Source organism: Zingiber officinale, chromosome 8A (genome assembly GCF_018446385.1).
Source record: "Zingiber officinale cultivar Zhangliang chromosome 8A, Zo_v1.1, whole genome shotgun sequence".
Classification (NCBI taxonomy): Eukaryota; Viridiplantae; Streptophyta; class Magnoliopsida; order Zingiberales; family Zingiberaceae; genus Zingiber; species Zingiber officinale.
In genome coordinates this window covers 129579548-129592101 of record NC_056000.1, presented here as the reverse complement: position 1 = coordinate 129592101, position 12554 = coordinate 129579548, and the positions used below count along the sequence as shown (strand labels likewise).

Here is a 12554-nt window from a genome sequence, read left to right as displayed (position 1 = left end):
ACCGACCGGTGCAGTTGCGGGGATCCGAACGGCCGACTCTCCGACCGCAGGTGGGGCTTCTCCGCTGTCACCTTCGTGTGAGTCGACCGATTCGATGCCCAGATCGGCCATCTCCTTAGCGGCCGGCGCCTCCACCTCGGCAACTTTCAACCTCATCCGATCAGTAGCCTTGGCACGCCACATGATATCGGCTGCATAAAAGAAGAATAAATCAGTTAGATCAAAAGGAAGGGGGACGAGGAAAACGCTTACCCATGCTGCTCGGAAGCTTTGTTCGGATCGGGCTCAATCTGAATATGTACAACACCCCCTCATAGAGTAGCTTGTGAATGTTGAATCTTTGCCCGGTAAGCAGATTGGCTGCGTGGAGGTAATCTGGCTGGCTCTTGTATTTACCAAGGTCCGGCGGGCTCGGCACAATGGTCTGCCATTTAGTGCGGAAAGATGGCCGCTTGGGAAAGCGAAAGTAGAAGTAGTTTTCCTTCCAATGTTTGTTCGAGGTCGGCATCTTGTCGAAGAAAACAAGACCGATTCGCGACTGGAAGAGAAAAGTGCCTCACTCGGACTGTTTGGGATAGTAAAAATAGTGGAAAGTCCTGGGGACTAAGGGAATGCCGTGCAACCTAAAGAGGACAACTACCCCGGACAACAACCTAAAGGAGTTAGGGACGAGTTGGCCGAGCGGGAGACGGAAGTAGTTGCACACCTCAAGGATGAACGGATGAATAGGAAAGCATAGACCAGCCACAAACTAGTCTCGAAAAAAGCAAACAGTGCCGGTCGGAGGGTCGTGTGGCCGATCGGAGGGTGTGGCTAGTATTAGTTTGTGGTCAGATGGAAGTTCGAAGGTTCGGGTGAGGCTCAGCGCATCACTCTCATCGAACTAGCTCTCTGTGGTGGTATACCAGAGGTCGGAGGCGAGGTCGGACTGGCGAGAGGAATTGACCATTAGTGATAAGGGTCGAAGCAAGAGATGACAAAGGTTAAGGAGAAGAATGGCCGGAACAGTGTCTAAGGGGGGCACGAATGCGGCAAAAGCGCAAAGAAAAACACAAAAGAACCAGAAGGAGAGGGGCGAGGGAGCCTTACAGAAGATATGACCAAAGGAGGAAGCGAGGGATCACCGGAGCGCCGAGAAACGAGTTCGTCAAAGCACTGAACGAGAGTAAGCGAAAGCCCTTGGATGTGCACACACGATAACACGAAGCGGCTGGGGAAGAGGAGATGCCCTTATAAACGTTGGGCTCGATCGACCGGAGCCGTCTGATCCAGGTCACAAGATTCGAGGAGCGAATCCGACCGTCGAATTTGAAAAGCCAAAGGTCACATCAGCCCTGACAACTCGAGCGAGCGGTGACGGCTGCACGACCATGTGGCGCCTGCTCACATGTCGCATTTAATGAGCACCATTATGTGGGCATGGTCGCGTGCTCAGCCTTAATGGCGTGGATTTGCACAAATCTTGAGGAGTTTCTAGGGATACTAGCATTGACCACCACCGAAACGACATGACAACCACTGGCAAACAAAATTGGCCAAGTGCTAACCGATGACGTGTCGATCGGCATCACCCATTCACGTAGTCCTCGATCGGATAGACAATAACATCGACAGCTGTGTGGCAGAGACACCACCAAGCCAACGGTCCAGTCAGTCGGACTTGCCGCCTCCTTCGACTAGACTTGAAGGGAAGGCATGTGATCCGGTGGTAAGAATCGAGGACCCACAGAGGAAGGGATCAATGACATGGGAGAGTCAAAGGTCCGGCCGAGCAGGGAGGGAGTCTCCTGGCCAACTGGCCTGAGTAGACCCCGGGCCGGCACGAAGACAGCTCGACCTTGGGTTGAGCTTCCAACGCTCACAAGCTCTTTTATAGAGAAACCGCTATGCCGAGTAGCTGAGCTACTCGGCCGAACTGCAAATAACTAGTCGATGTCCCACCCGAGTATGTGACCGAGCGACAGTCTCGCCTGGTCCGAGGTGCGTGTATACCCGGGAGCCCGGGAAGCCAAGCGAGCAGCCCGACTGGCCCAATTAGAGACAAGGGGCTTAGAAGAAGACAAAAGGGGCAGCTAGTGATATCATTCTCGAGACGTCTGCCGCCGACAAGCAGCATGGTCAGTGGCCGGTGTTAGTTAGAGCCCTAGAGCCAATCATTTGATGATTGTATTATGGACTTATTGTATCATATTCTTATATAAATAAAGACATTTGTTTTTGGTTATTATACTTACTTGTATTGGTGCCAAATAAACTAAGTATAATAGCGTCCTTGAGTAGAAGGTTCTTACATATATCAATCGGTTAGTTGAACCGATAGTGAGATGATATAGGGAACACTACTCTTAATCATTCCTAATCGAGTGTTAACATTCAGGGACAATGTTAATGCAATAAGACTAGCATGTAGGTCAACTCGATGACTTGATCTCACAAGTCATGGATATAGAGATATCAAGTTGACACATGGGTATGCATTGGAGAATGTATACTGAATGACCCGCCATGAGAAAGTATCATGGATCGTTATATGAGTGTCATATACTTTCTCATGTGGCTATTAGTATGACTACTAGTCCTTAGACCTGAAGTCACCATGGTTCCCTACATAAGGAGTTATGTACTTTGGTTTCGTCAAACGTCACCCGTAACTGGGTGGACTATTAAAGCGATTACTGAGTATGTAATGAATTATGCAGAGAGATGTGAGTGATGTAGATGGGATCTATCCCTCCTATATGACGGGAGCGACATCGATATTCTTGATAGAGTGAGACCACGAAGTGCATGACCATGCCCAAATGAGTCAATATGAGATATTGAGCCATTTGATTTAGTGAGTCTACTTGGAGTTCAAGATTTAGATTGATTAGAGGATGACACGGTCCATGCCTCACATTGATCAATCTAGATGTCTTGGATAGAAGGACACTTGTCATATATTGTGAGGAGTCATAATTAGTAGTCACAAGGTGATGTTGGATCTCAACATTCTTGTAACTTGGGTAGTAATGATGTGTTGCTAGATACCGCTCATTACTTATGCTCCTAAATGGGTTTAGGGGCATTGCCAACGTTACAAGAACCTATAGGATCACACACTAAGGACAATTAGATGGAGATTAGGTTCATATGATGAACCAAGAGGATTAGATTCATTTGATGAATCAAATTGGATTAAGAGTAATCCTAATTGGGCTAATTGAGTTGGACTCAAGTTGATTCATGTGTTCAATGAGTCTAATTTAGATTATGACTCATTGAATCAATTTAATTAAATGAATTAGATTCATTATATTAAATTGGCTTGAATTAAATGGTTGGATTAGATCAACCATGGAGAGATTAAATCAAGTTTGACTTGACTTGAGAGGAAGATAAAGAGTCAAGTTTGACTTGACTTTATGCTACCTCATTGGTGAGTTGGCATTGAGTGGGTCAATGATGATGCTCCACATCATCATGGTTGCTTAAGTGGGATGCCACCTCATGGGAGTTACCAAAAGTTGTGACTCTTGGCATTCCATGGAGGTTACTACATCTCTTAATGTGGCCGGCCACATCAATGGATGAATGAATTTCATTTTGTGAGTAATTCTCATTGATTCCTTCATCTTCTTCCTTGCTCCAATTCTTCTCTCCCTCTCCTCCTTTCTTGGCCGAACACTCTAGGTGCTAGCACACCTTTGTTTGGCTTCTCCACCTATTGTGTTCGTGTGGATACGCATAGAGAGTTGTCTACCTTGACAACTTGAGATTCGACACCTTGGACGAGCGGGATTCGCGAAAGGCATGCATCAAGGTAAAAATCTCTTAACATATAGTTCTACTGTAGATCTATAGGTTGGTAAACTCGTACTCATAATTTTGTTTTTGAAAGTTTTTACTTCGCACGGATCCGTGGCTGGGGGTTTCGGGGTTTCCGCGACACGAAAAGCGATTTTCGCGGCCCGAAAAACCCAACAGTGGTATCAGAGCCACGTGCGAAGACTTGTACGAGTTTAGTTTGATTTTTTATGAAAAATATAGCTTCTGTGATTTTCTGTAAATTTAAGTTTTTTATGGTTTTTATGAGTAATTTTCTCGTAGAAGCGAAGCACAAGTGTTTATACACTTGTAGGCTTCGACTACTGAGAAGATTTTTCCGAAACGACAATGTTTCGCCCCAAAATTTTTTGGGACAGTGGGCTAAGGCGTTGTAGGATCGCTTAGGGATACTCGCGATGGTTAGATCGCGGGTAGGGGCGCTGCCCCTGGCCCCGCAAGGGGATTCGTTCCGCGATTGCGCCTGAAAATCGCTAAACGGGACCGCCGAAAAATTTTACTCGTAAAAATTATAAAAATTAGTATTAAAATTATAAAAAATTTTGGAAATTACATAATTTAGAATTATGTATAATTTGTGATAGTCATGGTCCAAAAAGACCCAATCTGATTGGATTTGTGTTGTAATTCATATTACGGCCTGTGCGCCGTCATTTGTGTTGTACATTTGATTCGCGACTTGCGCGTCGTGCCTTTCTCTATTTTATATTCTTGTTGTAAATTAGTTTATCACTACAAGAAAAAGCCTCATAGACATCGGTGGAACAACAACAGTTTTAAGCAAAAACCGATGTCTTTGAGTATTTTACACCGGTTTTTCCAAAAACCGGTGTCTATAAGCGCAGATTTTCGCTCATAGACATCGGTTTTTTAGCCGATGTCTATGAGCGCCTTTTTTTTTGTTAATAGACATCGGTTTTAACAGCGGTTTTTAAAACCCGATGTTAATGAACCAAAAAAAAATAATTTAATTTTTCCACCAGCCAAAATTTATAACACTTCACAAAGTTCCCTCCAAACCTAAACCAATATCGCGCCCCTTCTCTCAGCCTAAACCTAAACCTAAACCTCCGACCATCTCTCTCAGCCTCATCTCCCTCTTCCCTTTCCTGGATCTCTTCCCCTTCCTGGATCGACGCCCCTTAGGATCAAAACCACCTGCTTCGATCCTAAGCAAAATCACAGTATAAATCGTTCCATTCTGCCTCCTCGTCCGATCCTCTCTTCCTCCTCCGCCTCCTTCCTCTCTTCGCTCTTCCCGGCTAAGGTAGGGGCCGACAAGATCCGAACAGCTAAGGACGCCCACGGCCACCATGGCACGGTTGGTCGGCAACATGAGGGAATCCGAAGGAAGAGAGAACAACACCGAGATCTCTGATCTTGTGTAAAGGGGTCTCCTTCTTCTGAAGCAGAGAGATCGAGTGCAGTACAAGAATAACGAAGTATGTTTGCCTGTTAAACCCCTAAAATTGCAGGCATAAAGGCTCTCCGTGCTTCATTTTCTCCTTCTCGGCCTCTTCGCTCACTGGGTACACGGTCAAAACCTCTCGTTTCCTCTTTTCATTCTTCTTAATCGTCTGATTGCTAAAGGTTGAGGATGGGGTTTGGGGTTAACCTCTCTATAAAGCGCCGAAGCCTTTTCTTTTCCCCCGACTTTCTCCTTCTCGCGACTTCGGACTTCACGCGACCGAGACCGGCGATTTCTTCTTCTCTCGGTGGCACCGGCGAAGAGCGGACCTTGGAGCGTTGAGAGGAAGAGAGGTTAGTTAAAGCCGAACCTTCTTTCTCCCCGATCCCTTCCTCCCTTCTCTGATCTCGGTGAACAACGGCGACGGATCTCGATCGGTGGATTTCGCCGGCTGTCGGGAGGGAACCAAGTGCATCGGCGTTGGATCAGGCCAGCATCGATTGTTTGGAGGAGGTAACAACCATTGTTCCTTCCCGATCTCTGTCCCTGTTCGTCGACAAGAACAAGTCGTTGCCCTAACTTCGATCTTGGAGGTAAGGGTTTGGTTTTGGTTGTGAATTCGAACCTTGATCCTTTCTAGTGTTGATTCAGGTGGTTCTTTCTGGGAAGCAGAGACTGGTATTTTGGTCCCGGCCACCACAGCTCTGTTGGATCGATCTCTTCTTCGTATCAGTGATCATCTCCGGTGATTGAAGGGTGCAGAGGTAATGAGGTCGATCTGTTGTTGTTGTTAACAGGTTGTTTTGATGACTTCTTGTTATTCTTTCTTCTTGATCCGGCTAGTGAAGATGCACTATGTAATGTTCTGTTTGTAGGGGATTGAGGTACGGTTTAGTTCTTGTTCCTTACCCTTGTGCGATCATTAGTTGCAATAGATGTTACCTAATGAATCCTGTGTGTTTTGAGCTGGATCCACGGCAGAGTCAATAAGAATTTGTTTGTTCTGGTGTTGGAGGTTAAGGGTATGATGTGTTACTAGTTAACAAGGATAAGAGTTGTTATATTGGGTAATTGAATGTTGTAAATAAAGATTAACCTGAATCTGAAATGGTTTCAGTGACATTTAGGTTTCATGTTAGGTGATTATGGAAGATTGTAACCTTGAAGATCTAATGGGAATTTAGATATTGGATGGTTTAGGTTAGAATATAAATTTAATATGGTTATGTTAAAAGAAGGGAGCCGTACCTATGGTTAGCGTTTCTTTTGTATGTTCATTTCCTCCAGGTTTTTGTAATTTAATTTCCACCCTCTAGGGTTTTTTTTTAATTCAGTTTTCGATGCCTAATTCCACCCTGCTTCTTTCTGACATACATTTACACATTGTTTCAGAGGATGCGATGTGCTTATTTTAGATACTGGATTGGGAAGTGCAGAGAATCAAGCAAGGGTCAAGGAGTTGCTTCATGTGGAGGAATCAAAACTAGAGGAGGATGAGGGTAAGTGTTTTTACTCATAATATTATTTTAGTTTATGTTCAGATCAGTTGGCACTCGATTCTGTGCTTTAGGAAATACCACTCCAGCAGTGAGATGGGTTCGAGATGATAAATATGATTGCATCCGATTAAAGCATTGCAAGGTGAGCTATATTCATTGTGTATCCCCCCTTCAGAGTACATATGTATCTGTATAGTAATTAATTTCAATATAGGCACATCAAATTACCTTAATTGTTTCTAGACATAGACTTAATCCTTTGGATTACTTTATTTTAATTGGTAGAGTATTTGCCACTACCTTTCTATTATTCATTCTTTTGCTTTGCAGGTTGTGACAAAAATTGATTGGCATCGGAAAGGAGACTATTTCACTACTGTCGTTCCTAGTGATATCCTAATTATGAATTTTAGTTGTACTTATTTTTAGTCATTCCTAGTGCCTATTTTATATCTCAGTTTTGTTTCTTTCTTTTTTCTAATACACACTGACAAATTGGAAATATATAAAAATCATGACATTATACCTAGTTACCTAACCTTTGAGGCTGGAATCAGGATGAAACCTAAAGTGCCCTGAAAAGTTTAGGCATACCAAATTCTCTCAGTTTAATGACAGAGGTCAGTTGTGTTGCAAACTTTGTTGTTTTCCTTGTTTTTCATTTACCGCGTCTAGATTAAGAAACTATGGCTTTCTAACTCAAATAAAAATTGCAATTCCTGCCTATCTTAGACCTAACATTAACTTATTAATTGAACAGGTGTTTTAGATTGTAAATTTCATCCGAGGCAGCCATGGCTATTCACAGCTGGAGCAGATTCTGTCATTAAACTGTATTGCCACTAATGATAGATTCTCCAGGAAACTTTGAAGAATCTCCTCGAGTCAAGATACGTGAGTACTTGCTGATCCTACATGAATACGGTAGCAAGTTCATGTTCTTTGCTTGATAATTTATTCTTTTTTGACCAATTCATTTCCGCAAACCCCTTACCTGTAAGCACCAACTAGTATCCTTATTGTCAAGAATTAATTTTATCAACGACTTATAAGTTTGGTATGCATATTTCTTATGATGTTGAACCTTGACTTTGAGACACATGATGGCTTTGTTTTATTTTTTTTGTTGAATTTTCTATCCTGTAAGTTTCAACTCCACTAGTATCATGTTTCCATAGATGATGCTGTCTTAGATGTTGGAGTCGTGACTCATTCTTTATACTGATGTTTCTGTGTGGAATTTTCCCAGTTGTCCTGTTCATTGTTTGATGTTTCTGTGTGTGTTGTAGCTGAATTTGGTTGTAGCTTCTGCAAGCTTTCTTCACTTTCTTCCCTCCACTATCTGTTAACAAGTTTGATCTTTACAATTCAGTTATAAGAACAAACAATATGACCAAAGGTTGACAGCTTTGCTTCATCCTTTTTACATTTCAGTATGTGGATGAAAGCAAATATGTACTGATGTACCTAAATGGATTTACAAAAATATCTTTGAAATGTTTTGTCATACAGATATGGCATCTAGTATAATTTTTTCCAACTTGATTGTTGCATTATCATATAATGAGATTAGGTGCACAGCTTGCAGTCAGTTTATTGTTTTTGCTAAAGATCATTGCTAGTAGGCCGACAAAAGACAGGTCTAAAATGAAGCCTAAGAAAACATGCTTAAGATGATATTTTAAGATTTTCTAAACATTGGATCATTGCGGAAGGTTGTGATTGGCACGACAAGTGTTCTTAAATGAAGCCAAAGAAAATGGGGGAGAAAATAAGGTTCGGCTTGAGGAATTTATGCAATAAAGCAGTTTTATATTTGATTCCTTCTTTAATTATATTGCGTGTGTTCCTAAGCTGCAACCTATTAATAATTTTAGTTTTATAATATTCTTTGCCACTACCTTTCTATTATTCATTCTTTTGCTTTGCAGGTTGTGACAAAAATTGATTGGCATCGGAAAGGAGACTATTTCACTACTGTCGTTCCTAGTGATATCCTAATTATGAATTTTAGTTGTACTTATTTTTAGTCATTCCTAGTGCCTATTTTATTCCTAGTCACCTTATTTCAATGACAAGAACAAGGGTTCTCATGGCCAATATGTGTCTATTAATGGGATTTTCAATGTCTTGCTTACCACACTAATCCTACTTCTGATTGGATTTGCAGCTTCAAGATATCAAACTCTACACCTTTTATATGGAGCTAGATTTGCAAAAGCCATATCTAACTCGAGGAAGTGACTTATTGACATGGGAGGTAGGTGTACCTCTTTAGTTCCGCTTTTAACCAAATATCCATATAAAGATTCATTTGTGTGCTCTTAACATATATATTCCTACAACGTTGTTATCTAGGATTAGCATTTATTTTGTTAAATGTGATTTATGCACCTATAATTATTCTGGTGAAGTTAGCATTCTATTAAACTAGATTATGACCTTTGCAGAGAACTTATTGGTAACCAAGGACTTTGTGAAGATAGCAAATTTTGGCCTTGCTCGTGAAGTTCATTCGAAGCCACCATTCACAGAATAGGTTTCAACACGCTGGTAAGCATGTTTATGACAAGCACTTGTGATCTTATATTTTTTATTTGATACATGTACACATTTGTTTTAGTTATTTGACATATGGTGGATTTATGTGTTTTTACAGTTTACAAATCTCAAGTACTCCAGAGTTGAAATTGATGAGTGGGCTGAATGCATGCCAGATTACATTTGAAGTGCGGTTCTACCTTGATGTGTTAAAAGAATGTTCTACCTTGATTTTGATATCTATTAGCTAGCTTTTGATGTAAAAAGAATGTTTGGGTATTTTATGGATATTGTTATAAGAAGATTATTTATATAATTTGTGAATATTTGTGTATTTTATGGATATTATTGAATGAAGAATATTTGTACAATTTGTGAATATTTGTGTATTTTTTTTGTTATTATCGGTTTTAAAATCAAATCTGTGCTGTTAAAAAATATACATATTACATCGGTTTTCCACCTATGTAAAACCGGTGTTATAAAGTAATATTACATCGGTCATTTACCGCTGCCAAAACTGGTGTTATTAACATACAATATTACATCGGTTTTACACCATTGATTAAACGGTGTCGTTAAGTGATACTACACCGGTTAATAATCGATTCGAAAACCGGTGTCGTTAAGTGATACTACACCGGTTTTAACCCGATGTCTAAAATGGCAGACTTTTAACATCGGCTTCATAGACATCGGTCGAAAATCAAATAGACACCGGTGGAAAACCGATGTCTATGAAGGTTTTTGTTGTAGTGTATACTCGAATGTAACTCGAGTTTCAAAATTGTAATGTACAAAATTGGAGTCGTGGAAGGTCCACTCGAGACGGAGTTATGAGGAAGGCGCGAGCAACACAAGGTGGTCAAAGGAAGGAGCTTGAGAAGTTGTTGACCTTAGGTTGACCATCCGATCTTCTCATTGGCTTGAGAAGATCGTAGTAGGGTCATGACTAATCATAAATAAATTTAATTAATTACTTGTGTATATGTGATGCATGATTAAGTAATTAATTAGTGCCTAACGATTAGATTAGATTTAAGTCGTGCACATGATGCACCCTTTCGATTAGATTAGATCTATCGAGTATATGATACGCATCATCGTTTAGATTAGATCTAAATCACGTCAACTCTAATGTCTACCGTGCCGTGATACCTATCACTACTTCGATCACATGTGTTGTTGAATCTGCCAAAGCAGAGCAATACATATTATCTTGGTAGGGTACGGAGGGACAATCTTGGTCCCGCTTATCAACGCATGGGCGAATACAAACTCAATTAGATTGAGTATTCCTAGTTAACTTGGTTGGATCGAGTACAACTATAGGCATTCTTCCAATGGTTGGAAAGATAGGACATAAATCACATTTATATTAATTCTTGGGCGTATTAGCCAAAGCTAACTCAAGTTTTAATATAACTGCGGATAATGATCCTATAAACAAGAGTTGCATAGAGATGTAATTGGTAAATCGTTACCTACCAATCATACTAAATCTTGGGCGTATTAGTCAAAGCTAACTCAAGGGTTAGTATGATGTGGATCTTGTCCCACATGAATTATAGAATTCAGTGGGAGCATCATTTAGTTAAAGGCGTAATTAAGTGATTTAAAAGAATATGATATTTATTTTCTACATTTTTCTGTTGTAGATAACCATGACATCGAATACGAACTCCTCCCTGCGTTCAGTCCTTGAGAAGGACAAGCTCAACGGAGCAAATTTCCTGGACTGGTACAGGAACTTGAGAATAGTTCTCACCCAGGAACGTAAACTGTACGTTCTGGAGCAGCCCATTCTGGAGGCTCCTCCTGCCAATGCCACGCGAGCAGATAAAGATGCTTACAAGAAGCATCAAGATGACGCATTAGATGTGTCCTGTCTAATGCTCGCGACCATGAACTCTGAGCTTCAGAAACAACACGAGTTAATGGGCGCTTACGATATGGTTGAACATCTTCGTCAACTGTATCAAGGACAAGCGAGGCATGAGAGATTTGAGATCTCAAGGGCATTGTTTCAGTGCAAGATGTCAGATGGGGCTCCCGTAGGACCATATGTACTCAAAATGATTGGGTACATAGAAAACCTACAGAGGTTGGGATTCCTGCTTGGCCAAGGCCGCAACGACCGATCTTGCAATCCTTGCGGATAGCTATAGTCGATTCGTTCTAAACTACAATATGAGCGAAATTGACAAGTCACTACCGAGCTGCTTAGCATGTTATAAGCCGAACCTTAAGAAGGCAAAGCCCCACTGCTTCGATGGTTCAAACACAAGGGCAGGGCAAGCCCAAAGGCAAAGGAAAGTCCCAAGCCAAGGGCAAAGGCAAGGCTCTGCCTAAAGGAGGGGTCGCCAGGATGCTACCTGCTTCCGCGGTCGGCCGGGCATTGGAAGAGGAACTGCAAGGTGTACGGAAGATCTTAAGAAGAAGCAAAGTGAGACTTCCACTTCAGGTATATATTATAGAAGTCAATCTATCTATTTCTTCATCATGGGTATTAGATACCTGGGATGTGCATCTCACATTTGTACTAATGTGCGGGCATTGAGCAGGGCATTGGCGAAGGCGAGGTGGACCTACTGTAGGCAATAGAGCACGGGCTGTCACGGGGACTTATTTTCTATCTACGCCCTCCGGCTTGTATTAGAGTTGGATGATTCTTGTTATGTGCCTGCATTAACTAAGAACATAATTTCTGTTTCTTGTTTGGACAAGAAAGGTTTCTCTTTTATAATTAAGGACAAATGTTGTTTTGTTTATTTAAAAGATATGTTCTATTGTAGTGCACATCTGATGAACGGACTCTACATTCTAGACCTAGAAAGCCCAATCTATAACATAAATACCAAGAGGTTCAAGTCAAATGACCTGAACCAAACCTATCTCTGGCACTGTCGCTTAGGTCATATAAATGACAAGCGCTTATCCTAGCTCCATAAGGATGGTTTGCTGGACTCATTTGATTTTGAATCTTATGAGACGTGCGAGTCATGCCTACTAGGCAAGATGACCAAGACTCCCTTTAGTGGGCACAGTGAGAGAGCGACTGACTTGTTAGGTCTTATACATAGTAATGTATGTAGCCCTTTCAATGTCGCTGCTAGAGGCGGTTATAGGTATTTCATCACATTTACTGATGACTTCAGTAGATATGGTTATGTGTACTTGATGACACATAAGTCTGAATCCTTTGAAAAGTTCAAAGAATTCAAGAATGAAGTACAGAACCAGCTTGGCAAGAGTATTAAGATACTTTGATCAGATCGAGG

At 41.5% G+C, this 12554-nt stretch overlaps 1 protein-coding gene across 4 annotated transcripts; it reads left to right on the top strand.

Annotated features, from left to right (window-relative positions):
• Positions 1 to 5602: 5602 nt before the first annotated feature.
• On the top strand, positions 5603 to 9429 carry LOC122010229 (ribosome biogenesis protein BOP1 homolog). Of its 4 annotated transcripts, XR_006119814.1 has the most exons (9): positions 5603 to 5746; positions 5885 to 5997; positions 6626 to 6732; positions 6804 to 6874; positions 7063 to 7352; positions 7493 to 7626; positions 8903 to 8992; positions 9183 to 9285; positions 9392 to 9429. XR_006119814.1 is itself a non-coding variant. In XM_042566692.1 (5 exons), exons 1-4 carry the CDS (start codon positions 6001 to 6003, stop codon positions 7159 to 7161), a joined length of 282 nt encoding a protein of 93 aa, XP_042422626.1. In that variant the 5' UTR covers positions 5809 to 6000; the 3' UTR covers positions 7162 to 7352; positions 7493 to 7831. The 4 variants fall into 4 exon arrangements, 1 of the variants encoding a protein (XP_042422626.1); XR_006119816.1 differs by lacking the exons at positions 8903 to 8992; positions 9183 to 9285; positions 9392 to 9429 and adding an exon at positions 8664 to 8799; XR_006119815.1 differs by lacking the exons at positions 8903 to 8992; positions 9183 to 9285; positions 9392 to 9429 and having other exon boundaries at positions 5874 to 5997; positions 7493 to 7831.
• The last annotated feature ends 3125 nt before the right edge of the window (positions 9430 to 12554 follow it).